Source organism: Syngnathus typhle, linkage group LG4, assembly GCF_033458585.1.
Source record: "Syngnathus typhle isolate RoL2023-S1 ecotype Sweden linkage group LG4, RoL_Styp_1.0, whole genome shotgun sequence".
Classification (NCBI taxonomy): Eukaryota; Metazoa; Chordata; class Actinopteri; order Syngnathiformes; family Syngnathidae; genus Syngnathus; species Syngnathus typhle.
In genome coordinates, this window is record NC_083741.1 from 4,634,464 (window position 1) to 4,655,435 (window position 20,972).

The 20,972-nt window shown below is 42.1% G+C and overlaps 1 protein-coding gene across 1 annotated transcript in view; it reads left to right on the plus strand.

The window, feature by feature from the left end:
• The window catches only part of LOC133152631 (uncharacterized), a 38,113-nt gene extending 17,381 nt beyond the window's left edge, over positions 1 to 20,732 (plus strand). Inside the window, exons 4-5 of the mRNA XM_061276394.1 lie at positions 18,107 to 18,298; positions 18,436 to 20,732. Coding sequence (XP_061132378.1) covers positions 18,107 to 18,298; positions 18,436 to 19,569 — 1,326 coding nt within the window. The 3' untranslated portion in view covers positions 19,570 to 20,732. The remainder of the gene's footprint in view (positions 1 to 18,106; positions 18,299 to 18,435) is intronic.
• The last annotated feature ends 240 nt before the right edge of the window (positions 20,733 to 20,972 follow it).

Consider the following 20,972-nt stretch of genomic DNA (forward strand, 5'->3'; position numbering starts at 1 on the left):
AATTATTGATAATTTCATCACAAATCTTACAAAGGCCACACTTACTTCTGGGACTGTACTCTCTGAGATTTCTGATCATTTCCCTATTGTATTATTTATTGACCTCCTTGCTAGGCCCCCACCTGCTCGTCATTCAATAATATCAAAAATACTCAATGAAGAAACCATACGACGCCTAGGTGAGGACCTGCAGACCAAGACATGGTATGGAATATATGATTGTAGTGATGTTGATGCTGCATTTGAAACTCTAACCAAAGAGATATCCGACTCTATTCAAAGGACCATTTCTGAGAAAGTAATATGTCATACAACTACTCAAAATCCATGGATCACTAAGGGCATATTAAAGTCTATTAAGCATGAAAATAAATTATATAAAAGATACATAAATGAACCTAACCATAAAAATAAAAATGCATATACTAATTATAGAAATAAACTTACACATATGATCAGAAAGCGGAAGAGTAAGCATTTTGCCGACTTGATAAACGAATCACAGGGTGATTCCAAGAAATCTTGGAGAGTACTGAACGGGGTCTTGAACAGAAGCCAAAAAATTCCGGTATTCCCTGACCATGATCATAATATAAGCAACATCATCAGAAATAATAGTCTTGCCGACGAATTCAATAACTACTTTGTCTCTATTGGTAGAAACATATCCAGTAAAATCAGTCAGCCTCAGGATGCCTCGTTTAAAGACTATCTATCAGGTGGGCTCTTTCTTCCTGAATCCAACTAACTGCGATGAAGTGTATAAAATAATCATGAATATGAAGAATTCAAACTCAGCTGGAACAGATGGTATCTCAAGTAAAATTCTGGTAAGCATCTCTAATGTAATAACTGCACCTCTTACATATTGCATCAATCTGTCTCTACTCTCTGGAGGAGTGCCACAAATAGCAAAAATAGCACGTATCACACCGGTCTTTAAATCAGGAGACAAAAACGATCAAAGCAACTACAGACCAATATCAATCTTGCCTACTCTTTCTAAGGTTTTGGAAAGAGTAGTTTACAATAAACTTAACAGCTATCTAAACAAACTAAACATCATTGCCCCATCCCAGTATGGTTTCAGAAAGGAAAACACTACATATATGGCAGTACTTGACTTGACTGATAAAATCTACGGGGCAATCGATAAAGGCGAATATGGTATTGGGATTTTTCTGGACTTGTCCAAAGCTTTTGACACCATTACGATTGACATTCTTATTAATAAATTACAGCACTATGGTATTAGAGGCCTGGCGTTAGACTGGTTCCGCAGCTATCTGTTTGGAAGACATCAATATGTTTCTATTAACAACCATAAATCTTCATACAAACCCATCAATTATGGAGTTCCTCAAGGGTCCATCTTAGGGCCGCTCCTTTTCATCTTATACATAAATGACATTGTTAATACTTCACCCATACTACATAAAGTATTATTTGCTGACGATACAAACTTGTTTCTTTCCCACAAAAATCCAAATACACTTGAACAAATTATAAATAGTGAGTTAGCGAAAATAAACACATGGTTTAAATGCAACAAACTCTCCCTAAATGTCAATAAAACATACTACATCGTATTCCGCTCCCATAAAAAAAGGACATTGACCAAATTTGCATAAAAATCAATGGACAAAACATTGAAAGTCAGCTCTACTAAATTCCTGGGGATCCACATTGACGAGTTCTTGAACTTTAAAAAACATATTGATGATCTCGCAATCAAACTGTCTAAATATGTCTTCTTCAAATTGAGACATTATCTCCCACTCACTGCACTTCTTGTTCTGTACAAATCCTTATTTGAACCTCATTTAAAATACTGCAATATTATATGGTGTAACACATTTCCAACCCATCTAAGAAAGCTGGAGATACTTCAGAAAAAGGTCATACGTGCCATAACATGGTCTGAGTTTAACGCCCCCACTAAAACAATCTTCCACCAACACAATCTTCTGAGGCTTGTTGAATATAACTATTTCCAGAATGCTTGCGTCATGTATCAGACTGTCCATAAACGAAACCACAAACTCTGTCAACTCATCCCAATCTGTACTCCCAGCCACACCCACACCACCAGGAATAGAAATCTAATCATTGGGAAAAAACGGAAACTAAAATCTCCAAGCTTTAGTATTGTGTGCAGAGGGCCACAGATTTGGAATAAGCTTGATGAAACGCTAACAATGTTGCAATCCATATCCACCTTCAAGGCAAATCTAAAAAATCAACTCCTATCAATGTATATTTAATGTGCTGATTATAAATCGCATGAACACCTGTGTCCTGTTGTTAATGTATTAGTTGTTAATTTATTAATTGCAAATGTACTTTACATCAAATCCAGTGTAACCAGAATACTGAGGTTGTCTATTGCTTGTCGTATGGTTGTTGTGTGTTGTACCTTGTTTTGTGTTTGTTGTTGTTGTCCATTATATATCTGTATGTTGTCCAAAATGTAAGGATATCTGGCCAATATCTGATACTTACGGGAAACCAGGCCCCCTATTAAAAGCTTTAAATAGCTTGCTTGGGGTGACCTTTCACGCATCCGTAATACTGTTTGTTGTTTCATGTTTGTATGTCTTGGATATTGCGTGAATAAACTCAAACTCAAACTTTCAGTATGGTTGTCATCTTGTCCTTGGAGGGGGTAGGAGAGACAGTAAAAACAGCAGTCAAATCGGCCATAGTTTAACTAAAGGCAAGAGCATAAAAATACCGTTTTTTTCCATGTATAGTGCGCCCCCATGTATAGTACGCACCCCTAACAATGGCATGCTGATGCTGGAAAAAAGCTTGTACCCATGTATAATACGCACCCAATTTTTATGAATTTCTTTAATTTTTTTTTTTTTTTTTTTTTTTTTTTTTTTTTTTAAGTCCCAAAGATCGTCACACACGCAGGGAGGCAATGGGTCCCATTTTTAAAGTCTTTGGTATGGTCTTAACTAGGCTGGATGTCATTTTGTTTGTTGGCATTGATTTCTCCGACTGCCCCTAAACGCACCACCGCGCTCCGTGCGCACACGGCGGCTCTGTATGGGAGAGACGTTGAAGAGGAATAAAAACACCCTTGGAAACCAAAACTTGCCCCTCGTCGTGACTCGGAGCCGCAACAAATGTTTCGGATTTGTGTAGGGTACATTGTGAGACAGCAAACGAGCAGGTGATCGAGCAAGCCTTGTCTGATACGAGAGCATTGCGGTCGTATGGAGCGTGTTTGAAATGAACAGCAGAGACGAAAGGAACAAGGCAAAGTGTTGTGAAATAAAATATTACCTGTAATACGCATTTTGTTATTTGCTGATTGAAACTGCTAATTAAACTGTGAATTGAAACTAATAGGTGGAGAACTGAACTCTCGCTCTTTATATAGCTGACGTGTCTTGCGCAACCGTTCTGCGCATCTGTAATGGCGGCCTCCGTATGACGTCCGGTCCGCGATGGAGATTAAAAAACAAACAATATTTGACAATAACACACCATCGAGGATTGCACCATCGCATCAAACGATGTGTCGTCAATTATGAATTTTACTAAGTGTGTTGGGCAGGATGGCTGAATGCGATGCGCGATTGACAACAAACAAGAAGAAAGGTGAGTTTTATTTCGGGGGAGATTTGTCATGTCTCGTCCCCAGTTTTGCTATGTGTCTTGGTTGCCATAGTTTCTGTTCGTGTCACCCCGCTCTTCCTGTGTCACCTCAATCGATGTAACGTGTTTTGTATTTAAGTCCTGTCTGCCCCTCGCTCACCGTTGGATCATTGCATGTGTTACTGTCATTCTGTTCCTGTCTTTGGTAATGTCACCCTGTCTTTTTGTTCCACGACTTTGTCGGTCAGTCCTGCTGTTGGTTTTGTTGTACCATGACTTTATTTAAAAAAAAAAAAAAAAAAAAAAAAAAAATTAAAAAAAAAAAAAAAAAAAATTTTTTTTTCTTTGTACCCATGTATAATACGCACCCCAGATTTTAGGACAATAAATTAGTAAAATAATGCGCACTATACACGGAAAAAAACGGTAAGTCTTTAATCGTGTCCTCAATGCTTCTACTGAGGTAGCAGCTCTGATATCTGTAGGTAGGGAATTCCAGAGCTCTGGAGCCCAAATAGAGAATGGCCTCAAACATACGGACTTCTTTTTGGCTCTTGGGGTTATTAAAAGACCAGCCTTTTGTGAACGAAGGTTTTGGGATAGAATTTCTGATACACCTAGGTTGACGAGATAAGAAGGCGCTAAACCGTGTGATGTAGTCACATCTCGAGTTGACCGGGAGCCAATGCAAGTTGGCTAGTATCAGGGTAATATAATCAAACTTTCTCGTCCTTGTGAGGAAACTAGCTGCAGCATGTTGTACTAACTATAAATGTTGTAATACTAGGAAAGGAAAGACCAGAGTATAGCATATATTTTAATCAACTTGTACATTTTACTTTTGCGCAAAAAAGTCTTAATTTCACGCAACCAAACATTTCCGCTTATTTGAGCTGCTTTTGCTGTTGTAGTTTCAGTCCACGTCCTCCAGGTGGCAGTATAGAGTGTCCGTTCTTGGACGCTGTTGTATTTGCCAGTTAAATCGTTGACTTGTTTTTTCGTCTTCAGTCGAAAAAGTTGTTTTGGGGTTCAAGTTTGATTGTTGACAATGATTGAGGCGCGCCGTAACAAACTGCATAATATGTTGAAAGAGCGGGACAGGGTTTAGCAATATTGTGGATGTGAAAAAACGCAGTTCTAGTAATGTTCTTAATGTGTTTTTTGAAAGAAGAGAGTAGGGTCAAATGTAACACCGAGATTTATAACAGAATTAATTTGGGTAATAATAATAATAGTAATAATACCGTTTTTTTCCATGTATAATGCGCAAAATTTAACTAATTTATTGTCCTAAAAATCTGGGGTGTGCATTATACATGGGTAGAATTTTTTTTTTTTGACGCGCCAGCTATATAAAGAGCGAGAGTTCAGTTCACTACCTAAATGCGTATTACAGGTAATATTCTATTTCACAACATTTTTAGGGTGCGTATTATACATGGGGGTGCATTATACATGGAGGAAAATGGTAATAATAATAATAATACAGTGATCCCCTGTATTTTGCGGGAGATGTGTTCCAAAACCACCCACGAAAAACGAAAATCTGCCAAGTAGATATGGTATGCATAATTTAGAAATTTAAATACCAATACCAATGTATTGAAATTTCCAACACATAGTGTTTCTTGTTTGCCGCAGGAGGGCATGGGTGTATTGTTTAGTTTAGTTTAGTTTATTGTTTAGCACATATTATTATATCAATAACTGTGCAAGGAGGGAGACGAAGCCTAGGGCTTGTAAAGAGCTCCACTCCTTCTAACCCCCAATTCCAACCCTTAATGCTGAGTGCCAAGCAGGGAGGCAATGGGTCCCATTTTTACAGTCTTTGGTATGACCCGGCCGCGGTTTGAACCCACAACCTTCCAGTCTCAGGGCGGACACTCTAACCACTAGGCCACTGAGCTGTATTGTAAGTCACTTAAAAGTGTGGTTTACCTTGCCAAGCAATGCAAAGTGTCTTCAGAAATATCACATTACACTAACTCGGGGGACACCATGCATAACAAAGTCAGCTTTATTGTCAATCTCTCCACATGTCACAACACACCGAAACCAAAATTACATTTTCTCTATCCCACGGTGATGAGACATATTACACGATAGACATACAAGTAAGCGACACAATATAAAACAAGAAGGCAAAAATTCAAACAATAAATAGTAAGAGTGATGAATAAATAATAAATAAACAGATAACACAATAAATAAGAGGAGCAAAACGGAGCCAGCAAGCAAAGCGCAAAAGTACAGGACGCTACGCAGAACGGGGAAGCGAGTTCAGGGTCCTAACAGCCTGGAGTATGAAGCTGTTGTTGAGTCTGGTGGTGCGGGAGCGCAGGCTCCTGTACCTCTTCCCAGAGGGCAGAAGATCGAACAAAGAATGAGCGGGGTGACTCACATCACTCACAATCGCGGTCGCCTTGCGGGTGAGATGGGAGATGTAAATGTCTTTCAAGGAGGGGAGTGAACCACCAATGATCTTACCAGCCGTGTTCACAATGCGCTGCAGGGCCTTCAAGTTGTAGTCAGTGCACCTGCCACCCCAAACAGCAATACAGCTGGAGAGGACGCTCTCAATGGTGCCACGGTAAAACGTAGTCATGACGGCCGGAGGAGCGCTCGCTCGCCTGAGTTTCCGCAGGAAGTACAGGCGGCGCTGGGCCTTCTTTGCCAGTGATGGGGTGTTGGTGGACCAGGAGAGATCCTCACTGATGTGCACCCCCAGGAACCTGGCGCTCCCCACTCTCTCCACCACAGCACCGTCGATGGTCAGCGGCATGTGTTGGGTGTGACCCTTCCGGAAATCTCCTTGGTCTTGTCGACGTTCAGCAGGAGGTTGTTGTCCCTGCACCACGTGGTCAGAAGGTCAACCTCCAGCCTGTACTGAGTCTCGTCTCCCTTGGTGATGAGACCCACCAGAGTCGTGTCTTCAGCAAACTTCACTATGCGGTTGTCGCTGTAGGTTGCATCGCAGTCATGCATCAGGAGGGTGAAGAGCAGTGGACTGAGCACGCAGCCTTGGGGGGCCCCCATGCTCAGCGTGATGCTGGCGGAGATTTTGTCGCCCACACGTACCACCTGTGGCCTCTGACAGAGGAAGTCCAGTAGCCAGTTGCAGAGGTAGGTACTGAGGCCCAGCTTGTCAAGTTTGCTGATGAGACGTTGTGGGACAATGGTGTTGAAGGCAGAACTGAAGTCCACAAACAGCAATCTCACATACGAGTCCCTTCTCTCCAGGTGGGTGAGGGCCGAGTGGAGGGCAGAGCAGATGGCATCCTCAGAGGACCGCTTGGTTCCTCCTCAAAACCAAAGTGTTACGATTGAGCATGAATCTCCTGTTGCATTGTGGTCCAGTACACAATATTAAAGCTTTTTAAACCCTCCCCAAAACTTTTGCGCTACATACACCTTTCTTATTCCCTTAATAACCATTGCCACACTGTTCTGTGCATATTTTGTACCATCCATCCAGCCGTCCATTTTCTATACCGCTTGTCCCCACGGGGGGGCGCAGGCGTGGTGGAGCCTATCCCAGCAGTCACCAGCCAGCAGGCGGGGGACACCCTGAACCGGTTGTCAGCCAATCGCAGGGCACACAGAGATGAACAACCAGCCGCAACTCGGGGCAATTTGGAGTGCTCAATCAGCCTACTGGTTTTGGGATGTGAGAGGAAACCGGAGTGCCCATAGAAAACCCACAAGGGCACGGGGAGAACATGCAAACTACACACGGGGAAGGCCGAAAGTGGAATTCAACCTGCACCTTCCTAACTGTGAGGCGAACGTGCTAATGATGCACCGGTTGTTGCGCGTGGCCGACTGCTGCCTCCTGCGTTTGAACGCAGTGACGCACATTGCTCAGAGTTATTATTTGTATAGTCTCGAGGACTTCCTGCGTCCCGACTCCTGGACGGCAGTGCTTTTCCTCAGTGAAGGATATTCCTCAGAGGCATGATCGCTTATTTGTGCTGTCCTGACTCTTTCTGCAGGGCAGTGCATTTTTCCTTCTTGCGCAGCTGTGTCACGTCTTCCGCTCTCGCCCTGCTGGCCGGCTGACGTGCCCTCCGTGCTAGACTTTGGGGGCGCGCTTCGCGAAAGATGAATAGCGAAGTGGCGAGAGATCACTGTAATAAATCATCACGGGAATCCCGTGGATTTGTCATTTCCAAAGGTATGGCATAACAATGAAAACTAATGTTATATTTCCATATAATGTCACCAAACGGAAGCATGTAAATGCTGAACAATAGAGGTCCAAGTACAATCCCTGTGGACACCACATGTAATATTACTAAACTCAAAAGTCGTGTTGCGATTGTTAGGGTTTACAGATTATCTTCATCGTATGATTATGTTGGAATGTAACCTGTAATAATTTACCTAGCTTGTCCTGTCTTAACAAAAGTAGTAGACCAAAGTGCTAAGATCTTTTGAACTGATTGACTAGCTGCAGAGGAAGCAATCAAAGTTGCCTTGTTTACACAACGTCGTAAAAGACCCCCTGCTATGCTTTGATCAGCAGGCCAGGGGTTTCAACCCCATCCTGTTTGTTCCTTTCACCCCCACTCTCAACCCCACTCTGTTTCTCTCAATAAAAATGCTCCTGCATGGGGCCAGAGTCAGACGTCATTCGACCATCGCTGTATGCACAGCGACGAATGGACTCTCCACCTGCAGGTGTCTGAAAGGACTTACTTGTCTCCCGTGTGGTTCTTGCAAAATAAGTTAGAGTGAGCACCACCCTAACAGCGATGAACGGTGGCTTCTCTTTCAGAGGTAAGAACTAAACCAGGAAAGTGCTGAGCCCGAAATACTCACATTTCAAGATGATCTAATAATATGTTGTTATAGACAGTGTCAAAGGTGTCGGAGTGCAAACTGAGGACAAGATCCTTAGTCATTTTAGTAAGGGTTGTCTCACTTTAGGAAGGGTTGTCTCAGTAGAGTGGTCAGCTCTGAAACCCGACTGAAAGGTTAAAATTGATTGTTAGCAACCATATAATCATTGAGTTGTTGCGCTACGACCTTTTCAAGAATTTTCGCAATGAACTGTAAATATGAAACAGGCTAGTAGACGAATAATTGTGGTTTTAAAAGCTGTTGGCACATGGCCAGAGGAGAGTGATAAATGAATGACATTCAAGGTTGAGGGTCCTAACTCCTAAGATCTGAAATAGTTCTTAGGGCCCTCTTTAACGGGTCGAGTAAGCAAGTTGTCTGGTTTGCCGCACTAACCAGTTGTGCACGGCTTTCAAGGGACACCTTTTTTAAAATGGGAGAGGGTTGTCAGATGATTGTCAGCCTTATTAATATTAACTTCAGTAATCGCAAGTTTTGACTGGGTTTTAGGAGCAGTGTCCGTAATCTCATCCCTAATGAACTGAACCTTCTATGTAAATAATTGCATGAAATTGTTGGCCGAGCTATTGAAGGTCGGCTGCTGTTGATAGCTTTGCCACAGAATCAAATGAGTATATAAGGTTGTTTTTTGTAGACCGATAATTCCAGAGAAATAATTGGTTTTGCTAATATGAGCGCTTCCTTGTTTTTCTGTCACATCATGGCAGACGGAAGACCTCAAGTTTAGTTGCACGCCATTTGCGCTCAAGATTTCTGCAGAATTGTTTGTGTGCGAGTTTCATCTGTTACAAGCCTCCTCGTCAAATTTTAAGTCGTAAAGGTGCTGCATCGAAGGCGTTTAACAGCAGCATTGAAATCATTTATGAGATTATCAATCAAACCATTATGAGGGAAATGAACCAGTTGCCAGAAGCAGTAACTGAATAGAGCAATACTGGGTGACAAATTATTATTATAGCTGCTATACATTTATCTGCATTCATGACAATGAACGTTGACAATGAGCCAATACTTCAAATTTTATAAAGTAATAGTCAGACGTAACAATAGTATAGAAAGTATATGACCACAAAATATCCTACTCCTAATATCCAAATGGCCCACAGGCTGTTCTTATTGCCAACCTTTCTTTTAACAGCAGGTTAAAAAACATGACTGGAACTGGGTGACAGGATATCGTTTTATTCCACTTGGTGTCACATCATAATTAAGTTTTGCATTTTGAAGATGCGATTTTTTGTAAGCAGGGTTGCCAAATCCTTTTTCTCCCGCCTATATAAGCCTTGTTTACAGTGTGTTTAGCAAGGTTTTATTTTTAAGTCTAAGAAGAACTTGACATCTTTGAACGAGTGAACTGCCATTCAAAACCGTTCATTGTCCCCAGAATGAGCGGATTCCCAAAAACGTTCACAAAGCAAAAATGCGCTGCATTTAGTTCAAACCAAATGCCCAGGGCAACAAATGAAAATATTGGGAGCTGCACTAACAAGCTTTGACCACAAAATGCCAAAGGCCATGAGTTTGAGACTCTTGCTATACATGAATATCCCTCTAAACCAGTGGTGGGCAAACTACGGCCCGCGGGCCACATCCGGCCCACGGGACCGTTTAATCCGGCCCGCCAACCCTGAACAAATTGTATTATTAAACATTTTTTTGGGTCGTATTGCCTGCAATGACTGCGTTTCCCCAGTAGATGGGGAAGCGCTCGCCTGCGCATTTACTACCGGAAGCCGTGTCAGAAAGCTCGATGCACACTCACAAGTGCGTGTACGTACTCAGTACTACGGACATGGCGCACTCGCGCTCTATTTGTATCAGTCCCGAATTTAAAGCGTGGGCTGTGACGACTGCATTCTTGTAATTCGCGCGCTGAGCTTTCAGATGCAGTTTTGCGCTAAAGCCACCCACAAACCTTCCCCTGGAATCCTTCCATTAAAATGAGTCGCCCAAGGAAAAGCAAGGTGGACACAGTGCCGAGCGTTCAAAAGAGAGTGGCCAATTTGGCTCGACGTACGCGACGTGACGTTCAGCCACATGAACGTCAACATCAACCCGTCACAGATCGAGGTAAACGGACCAACACCTCGGATCTCTCCTAAGAATTGCGACAACAAATTTTACTGAAGACTATGACGCACTAGCAAAAAAGGGAGACCAACAACACTGTTCCCACTGAAAATGAAGGGCAGGCGCTCAAGTTTGTTGTAAAAAAATGCATTTTGAATATGATTTGTACACATGGCAGGGATTGAAACTAGCGACCATTCTCATTTTCAAACAATGCAGGATGCTCAAGGACATTGATGCACCACCTGTTTGCGACTAATCTTAACCTGTAAAGTTCTTAAGGCTTACTTTAAGGAAGTGTTTCCCGTTTCCTCACCTCTGTTACCAGGTGTTTGCGAGTTAAAATTCTGCTCTGATTTTCAGATACCCCTCACCGTGTTGCCGTTTTGATTACTTTATTTGGGTGTATGCTTTCACCGATTCTTCAAGATGATATATTTGGTCAGAATGTTTGCCGTTTGATGTGATCTCATAAGATCTTTCATTAATCTGACCTGCAGGCACTGAAGTGATGGAGACTGTTATTCATAATAACAGTCTCGTATTTTATGAGAATCACTGATAGCAGTTTTTTAGTGAATTATTATTATTATTTTTTAATGCTGTTAATAAATGCATTTGTTTTCAAAAAACTTTTGGAATATCCATGCTTTACTACCTACTGAAGGACAAAATCTTTTATGCAATGACCTTTACAGGTCGCTTATATTACTTCACACAAACACTACGTCCATCTGCTCCTGGTTCGGCCCTCCGGTCCAAATTTAGAACCCAGTTCGGCCCGCGAGTCAAAAAGTTTGCCCACCCCTGCTCTAAACAATAATGTGCCTTATCTACAACCATACACTGGGAAAGCTTTACACTGACTATATTTTTTCCGACAGGTTAAGATGGATGAAAACAGTAATTTACAGCATTTAACTCGAACAAGACCCAAAGGGAACCGTAACCGACGCCCACCAACCAGGATTCATATGAAAGAGGTATAATGTGACTGAGTGTACATTTATGAGAAAAGTCCCTAATGGCAAGTCAAGGCAAGTTTATTTAAAGAGCACGATTCATACACAAGGTAATTCAAGGTACTTTGTGTGTGTGTGCGTGTGTGCGTGTGTGTGTGCGTGTGTGTGTGTGTGTGTGTGTGTGAGTGACAGAGAGAGAGAGAGAGAGAGAGAGAGAGAGAGAGAGAGAGAGAGAGAGAGAGAGAGAGAGAGAGAGAGAGAGAGAGAGAGAGAGAGAGAGAGAGAGAGAGAGAGAGAGCGATGGACAGAGAGAGTGATGGACAGAGAGAGCGATGGAATGAGAGAGCGATGGACAGAGAGAGCGAAGGACAGAGAGAGCGAAGGACAGAGAGAGCGATGGACAGAGAGAGATGGATTGAGAGAGAGAGATGGATTGAGAGAGAGATGGATTGAGAGAGAGAGATGGATTGAGAGAGAGAGATGGATTGAGAGAGAGAGATGGATTGAGAGAGAGAGATGGATTGAGAGAGAGAGATGGATTGAGAGAGAGAGATGGATTGAGAGTTGGATTGAGAGTTGGATTGAGAGATAGAAATTGGTATTAACTTTTTGTAATCTAAAGTGGGTCATAAAACATCTTACATTGAAATTGAAGAAACTTGTAGGAACACTGACTCCTTTTTTAATCAATTTAGCTTTTCTAAAGGACAATGTTTTTTATATTTTCAGTACATTTCATTACATGAAAATGCAAAATGTTATTATTATTTTACAATTATGTTGATACTTTGAAGCCTCTTGCAATTCTAATTTTTCCAAGGAAAGTTCCTTTCTTGTCTTGTGATGTGATGAACCGGAAGTGGCATCATTCAAATAGTTGATATTGAGTGGGAGCACTTTGCTAATTGTGCAGTATGTGGCAGTGTGGACTCATTGCCTTTCCACAAAAAAGAAGTTTGGCTTCCAGGGAAAGGCACTACGAAGCTCTCTACTTAAATTCCAATTCTTAGACTTGGTCCAAAAGAATTGGATTACCACCTCATCCTGACCCTGGGAGGTTCACCCAACAGTTCAGTCATTACAGACTTTTTAGCCGTGTAGTTGATGAGGTGGATGATGTCCCTGGAGATGAACTAAGATGACAGCTGATCTCAGTGACATCCTCAGCCTGTGGAAAAAGAATGGAAAAAATGCAAATTCAGATTTTCATAGCAAATTGAAATATACTTAGATCATAACATAATACCTCTTCCTGTATTGTGTTAATTTCCGTGATGGGGTCGTTGAATATATATTGAATATATATCTTCTACAGTAAATAAGGCAGCGTTTTAAACCTTCAGTGTACTTGTGCAAAAAAATCACAATATGTCAAGTATCTCTTCAGCAGATTTTTTCGTGATTGCTAACAAGAGCTCTCTCACACTGTCTTGTTTTGGTGCTATAGAGTGAAGGAAAGTGGCTTTCAAGAGGCGTATCACAGAAACAGAAACTTGTTTCAAGGCTTATCAGGGTGGTACAGTGAAACCCCGGGAATCAATCCCCTTGGAACTCAACATATTTGGTTTTAAACGCAAAATGTCGGGACATCTTTGTCCCGGTTCTCGAACAAAGCTTCGGAAACTGACCCGAGTCACGCAGCTATTATAAACAAAGAGTTTGTACCACCTGCCGCTAGTCGGCGTTGGTTGACCACTGTAAGACTGCACTGTACTAAGGAAAAAAACATGTGTCCTAAGAAAGACACAAGAAAAAGGCAGAGGAGGAAAGTGGCGCAAACAATGATAGAGCTGAAAAAGGCAATCATAAACAAGTATTAAAGAGGCATTCGGGTTTTGTAGTTGGCATCGGAATTCAAAGTGCCAAGATTGACCATAAATTCATTTTGAGGACTAAAAACTGCTAGTGCTGCTAAGGGTGTTACGAGCCAAGTCCCAGTGGACCAAACAAAGAAAGGAAATCACTGACAAAATGCAGCCTCCGGATTATTCTTATAGAAGGGATTTAATGATACCCCCTTCCTCTCCACCTCTGCGTTAATTAGGGGTGTAACGATACATCGATACACATCGATTAATCGATATTATGCTCTACGATTTATTGGCATCGATGCTAAAGGTAAACATCGATTTATATCGCCGTGTTTGACCTCGGACATTAGACGCGACTTTATTTTGAAATCCAGTTCATTGTTGCTTACTTCCTCTTCCGGGACCAGGGAGCAGTGCGCGGCGTTGTTGTGTTGTGAGCAGAGCAGGCACGTGAAAGGGGAGTCGACAACTAGTACGCGGCTCCTGGGCTGGTGCTATGGCTAGTGTCCAAAAAGACGAGGAAATTTGCTCCCCTTTAGGCTTCAAGTCATTCGTTTGGAAGCACTTTGGATTCCAAAGAAAAGATGGCTCAACGGACAAGACACGTGCAGTTTGTAAATCCTGCCATGCGGTGATCAAATATTCAGGGAGCACAAATCTCGCCGCACATTTAAAGAAAAAACACGACATCAAAGTTAAGTGTTAAAGTAAGCAATTTGTATACTACAATACTCTTGTAATTTCCTAAATAAAGAGTTTGCAGTACCTTGTGGATTTTGCGTATGAATTGTTATAAATCAGGATATTGTTCTATATTTTTTATTAAAAAAAAAAAAATCGATCGTAGAGCACTATATCGCGATATATCGTGATTGAATCGCAGCAGGCTTTAAGATATCAGCAAATATCGTATCGAAGTTCTTTATATCGATATTATATCGTATCGTGACAAAACCCGCGATTTACACCCCTAGCGTTAATAGATTCAGCGGCTCATCAATCGAGGTATGTAGATCTTAAATTTACTGTTTTAATGATGTTTCTTATTCAATTTATAGTGCATATTCAACTCTGCATATTTTTGCTTCACGATTGTGGTATAAATGAGGCAAAGTTAGGGTAAAAACTTGCTGTCTGAGAATGGATTACAGTAATACCTCGCTATATCGCGGTTCATTTATCGGGGCTTCAGTACATTGTGGATTTTTCTCCGAATTAAAAAAAAATCCAAAATAAAAATTTCTAAATTGAGGAATTATGGCACGAAAGTTGCCCACACACCAGCAGAAGGCAGGGAGTGCCCACACAACTGCAGTATGTACACTTGTTTTAAAAAAAGTTATAAAATATAAACTAATAATAATAAGAGTTCTAAAACCATATTTACAGTATTGTACCTTGTTATAAAAAATGTTATAATAATAAAAGAGTTCTAAAAACATATATACAGTATGTACACTTGTACTTTGTTATAAAAAAGTTGTTATAATAATAAGAGTTCTAAAACCATATTTACAGTACATTACATTACAGTACTTGAGCTACATCTACATATGTTACACACACGTATCATATTTGTGATGATGATGATGATGATGATGATGATGATGATGATGATGATGATGATGATATAACTTTATTCATCCCACAGCGGGGAAATTTAGTTGTCACAGCAGCGCATACGAGTGCTAGAATATAACTGCCAAAATTTCAAAAAAGGATAAATAACAGACAAGGACAAAGACAAGTGCCACTAGTAGAGACGAAACACAATTTTATCAGGTGCCATGCATGTTGTCTGACAGCAGAGGGAATGAAGGACCTGCGGAATCGTTCCCTCCTACACCGTGGGTGTAATCGTCTGCTGCTAAAGGAGCTGCTCAGGGACCGCACAATGTCATGGGGTGAGAGGTATTGTCCATGATGGATTTCAGCTTAATTAACGTCATCCTCTCACCCGCAGCCTCAATGGAGTCCAGGGGACAGCCCAGGACAGAGCTCGCTCTCCTGACCATCTTATTTAGTCTCCCCATGTCCCGGTCCGTACTGCCCCCACCCCAGCAGACCACAGCGTAGTGAGACCACCACAGAGTCCTAGAAGGTCCTGAGGAGAGCCCTGCACACACCAAAGGACCTCAGTCTCCTCAGCAGGTGGAGGCGACTCTGGCCCTTCTTGTACAGGGCGTGGGTGTGATCAAGTCCAGTCCAGTTTGTTGATAAGGCGAACACCCAGGAATTTGTAGTTCTCCACTACCTCAATATTTTTTATACATTATGTTCTGTATCAAAGTCAAAGTCTGCTTTATTGTCAATTTCTTCACATGTCAAGACATACAAAGAGATTGAAATTGCGTTTCCTACTAACCCACCGTGACAAGACATATTACACCCAATTGGTCCACAGACAAACAAAACATTCAAGTAAACAATACGAGAAGGCACATACAATGAATAAATAAGAGCAATGAATAAATAAGAGCAACTTGGTTGAAATGGAGCAATTGTGCAGAGAGTCAGTATAATAGCGCAAAAGTGGAGTAGTGCAAGGCAGCCATCGTGCCCCAAAAGGCCAGGACGTGATGCAGCCGAGGGTGGAGGGGGGAGATGGGGGAAAGAGTTCAGGATCCTAACAGCTTGGAGTATGAAGCTGTTGGTGAGTCTGGTGGTGCGAGAGCGCAGGCTTCTGTACCTCTTCCCAGACGGCAGTAGATCAAACAAAGTGTGAGCGGGGTGACTCACATCACTCACAATCGTGGTCGCCTTCCGGGTGAGATGGGAGGTGTAAATGTCCTTCAGGGAGGGGAGCGAAGCACCAATAATCTTACCACCTGTGTTCACTATGCGCTGCAGGGCCTTCCTGTTGTATTCAGTGCAGCTTCCACCGCACACAGCGATACAGCTGGAGAGGATGCTCTCAATGGTGCCTCGGTAGAATGTGGTCATGATGGCTGGTGGAGCACTAGGTCGCCTGAGTTTCCGCAGGAAGTACAGGCGGTGCTGAGCTTTCTTCGCCAGTGGTGCAGTGTTGGTGGTCCAGGAGAGATCTTCACTGATGTGCACACCCTGGAATCTGGTGCTGCTCACTCTCTCCAGCACAGCACCGTCGATGGTCAGTGGCAGGTGTTAAGATTAAAGATTAAAGATTAAAGTCCCAATGATCGTCACACACACACCTGGGTGTGGTGAAATTTGTCCTCTGCATTTAACCCATCCCCGTGTGATTTTAATCCTTCCCCTGGGGGAGAGGGGAGCAGTGAGCAGCAGCGGTGCCGCGCTCGGGAATCAGTTGGTGATCTAACCCCCCAATTCCAACCCTTAATGCTGAGTGCCAAGCAGGGAGGCAATGGGTCCCATTTTTATAGTCTTTGGTATGACCCGGCCGGGGTTTGAACCCACAACCTTCCAATCTCAGGGCGGACACTCTACCACTAGGCCACTGAGTTGGTGTGACCCTTCCGGAAGTCAACAACAATCTCCTTGGTCTTGCTGACGTTCAGCAGGAGGTTGTTGTCCCTGCACCACGTGGTCAGAAGGTCGACCTCCAACCTGTATTGAGTCTCGTCGCCACCCGCCAGAGTCGTGTCGTCAGCAAATTTTACTATGCGGTTGTTGCTGTTGGTTGCAGTGCAGTCATGCATCAACAGGGTGAAGAGCAGCAGACTGAGCACGCAGCCTTGGGGGCCCCCGTGCTCAGCGTGATGCCTGGAATTCCACCAGGTGCAAACATCTTGAATGAGTGCATTTTTTGGAATATTAAGCATTTCATGCTTGCTCTTCAAGATGTGGGCAGCTGTGGTGCCTCTGTAAAAATATATATATATTTATGACTTTTTCCAAAAATCTAGACACTTGATTGTCTGACTCTAAGGTCTAATTTATTGTCTGTGCAAAACAACCAATCTGAGAATCCAGTCCTCCTCATTTTACTTTGTTGATGAAGTTCCTGGCATTCATTGTCTGTAGTGACAGGTATTGTGGTCTGATGTCGCTCTAACTTCCATTATTGCACTGGCGTCAGGAGCTCCGCTAGGTTTTGTGATTGTGTGTTTAACACTAAAACAGCTCACGTTTGTAAAACTTGACTGTCGCCTTCCTGCAAAGGGGTGACTCTGCCTAGCCTGTGTCATGATGTGTGACCTCTCAGTCTTAACTAAAATCAACTGCTATGTAGTACGTGCAAAGTATATCATAGAGGAGGGAAGGCCAGTGAACGCAAGAGAAGGCTCACAGCAAGATCAGAGTCAGAGTCAGCTTTATTGTCAATTCCTTTCAAGCTTCCAATCTAATCGCCTGTGCCAAAGAGGCCTATTATAACAATCTGTTATATGCAGTTCAAATCGGTGTGTGCCAAAAATAGTACATTATTCGATACCCATAATTCCGCTCTGGGCCATTGGGCCACTGTTTATATAAAACCATCGTTCTCCCTCAGGACCTCACCCGGTTGGTCAATGGCATAAGGGTGTGGTCTTACCTCAAATGTCTTTCCGGTTTTTACAGACTCTATACACCAGTAATTTCAACATGGTTTCACCAAATGGAAGTGTAAGTCAAGAATTAAACTTTTCTATTGCGGCAGCCACACTAATTTCCAAGGGAAACATTTGAAAGCATTTGACACCGAATAGAAAATGAGGCCGTGTTGAAATGGTGCTTTGTTAAAATGATGATTTTGTTTGCATGCAATTAGAGTCATCGGTTGTTGATGTTAATGTTGTTGATGCTAAAATGCATAGCATCATCCGATTTACTTAAAAACTATATGATCATGATATTCCTTTCCCCTTTAAGGTTGCAGAGTTGTCATCTGAAGGCATGCTGCGCTTGGATCTTGACCTTTTAAATGCTGCAGTGCCGAATGGGACATATGATGCCGATAGTGATGACACTGACATGCCTCGAGACTCTAACAAATTTGTGCTTCAGTGTAAATTCGCTGAGGGTGCAGAGAATCTACTTGCAGAAACCCAGACTGAGTTAAAGGTTGGTTTCCAGAAAAATTAAAATATACAGAAAATTTACATGCAACAAAATAGTCAAGTTTGCATGTTACTAAAGTCATCAAATATAAAATAGTATCTATTTGTATCATAAAAATATATTTGGTTTATGACTTAAAGGTCTTGAAGCTACCCATTGAAAGTCCATCGTCGCTTCCCAGTCACTCAAGCAGCTCCTCGAGTGAACTTGCAGGAAATTATCAACTGAAACATCACACCCACCCTCCAAACCCACCAACCAAAGACATGAAGCCTTCCTTCGTTCTTTCGGCACCAAACCAAAAGGCCGAACGTCCCCCAGACAGCAATGAGGACACGCAACAAGAAAATAAAAATGATATAGCAAGACTACCTCAGAAAAAATATCAAACTCTTATTCATGTTGGTGATGGTACAACTACATGCATAGAAGGAATCATTATGGAAAATGACAGGGCAAAAATCATTCCACAAATGCCTGGTTCAAAGATAATGATACCCACAGAAAGAAAGACAGTTTTTCCTCCACTAAGCCCCAACAAAAAACATTCTCTTTCATCTAAATTTAACATCCAACCTATAGAAGACGCAACTAAATCTCAAGAGGAAGAAGATCATGCTTCTTGGCTTAAAACATTGGTTTGTTTTTCTTCCCTCTCCAATGATAGTTTGCTGAACGACCCCACCAATTACAGCCAAATGTTTTTGCCAACACCACAAGAAAAGAGAATAAATTCAGATAATGAATGTGTAGGTTGGGTTCAACATCTAAATGCAAAGAGTGCAGTAACTGGACACGAAAACACATTTAGAATGTCTAAAACCACAGTTAGTGATTCAGATACAGATGTTCTGAACATTAGTAGCGATGGTAATTTGACGCAGGCAGCAGTCAGTGCTACAACAAAAAATCAATCTAAGGGCTCAATGTGTCGACAATTTAAGTCTATGCCTCTGTCAACCAAGATTAGATCTGTCTCCTTTGGAGATCTGCTGTCTGACTCATCACATACTATTTCTTTGCGGTGCCATTCAGAGGCTTTCATGAGAAATGAGGTTGACTTGATCACACTTGAAAATGAGTTGACTCTGGAAATGCAAGAGACAAGCGAGCTAATGAGCAGTGTGTGCCAGTCCCATATGGAAGGAGAAGAAGCATCCATACCAGGGAATCTGCTGATGAAGGCAATGGAAAAACTAAATAAGGCAGATCATGTCCTCAAAGAGCTCAAGGAATTGAAACATACAAAGACTGAGAGAAAAAATTCCTGGTGAATGTCAGTCAAACAAGTAACAGTTTTAAGACCACATTGCAATGTATCCATCACTTTAGCATCCTTACTTCTACCACTCTTACACAAAATATCTAATCCAATCAGGAGATACAAAATACTGACATTGGAACACACATCCATCCATTTTCATCAGGCAGTAGGCGGGTGACACCCTGAACCGGTTGCCAGCCAATCGCAGGGAACACAGAGACGACAATCATCCACACTCGCACTCGGGGCCATTTGGAGTGATCATTTGGCCTACCAAGCATGTTTTGGGGATGTGGGAGGAAACCGGAGTGCCCAAAGAAAACCCACGCAGCCACCATGCAAACTCCACACAGGGAGGGTTGGAGGTGGAATTGAACCAGCACCTTCCTAAGTGTTAGGCAGACGTGCTAACCATTGCGCTACCAAGCCGCTCCTTGGAACACACAGTACCACCAAATTCAAATCACACAACGCACCGAAATGGATGCATCCCAAGAGCATAATCCAGAGAAGCAAGCTGAACAGTGCTGTAAAGAATATGCAGCCAAGTTAAAGTTACACCTTGAGCAAGACGCTGAACCCAATTTGCTCCCAATGGGCCTGGCAGCACCTTGCATTGCACCAGCCTCCCATCGGTGTATATAAATGTGTGTGTGGATGAGGCATTGTAAAAGTGCTTTGGAGACCATACGGTGTCAATAAAGCGCAATATAAGTGCAGTCCATTTACCATTCCACTATAATCGTATTTCCTTTTGTTTCTGTGTGTTTCTTTACGCAACACAATTTCTTGTATTTTGAAAGTTAGTATGTCAAAAAATGAGCATACTAATTTTTCAATTGTTTATCAACGTGGTAGAGATAACACTTTGCTACAATGTGAAGTACTGTAGTCAGTGTACAGCTTGTGACTGTAAATTTAATATCCTCTCAAACTAAGCCTCCATTCAGTTTTTTATGTCAAAACCACAGGCAAAAGATGCTACTCCATATGTTTTCCTTTTTGCCCAAAATAGGAGAACCATTAATTCTATGTGTGAACGTAATTACGTTAATTACAGTTAATTACTGGTGTCATGGAAACTTGCAGATTTTACATGTACTGTTTGACTTACTCCAGTCATGCTCCTTATGTCTCAGTGAATTGTAATAAAGTAAATCTTTGGATCCTCAATGTCTGGCCAAAATCCAGCATCATTTGGTTAAAAGTAAACAACACAAGTTACAGAAATAAGAAGATTCCATGAAGTGTTTACACCTTAGCCAATGAGTTTTGTGTTTTTCTTGTGCCATTTAGTTTCTTTGGCCATTTGGCTTTGCCTTCCTGTGCTGTTTATGTATCTTGACACTTTTAACGTGGAGAAGTATAAAGATCAGCGCTTGAGACCCACTCATGGCTAAATTCTAAATCTCA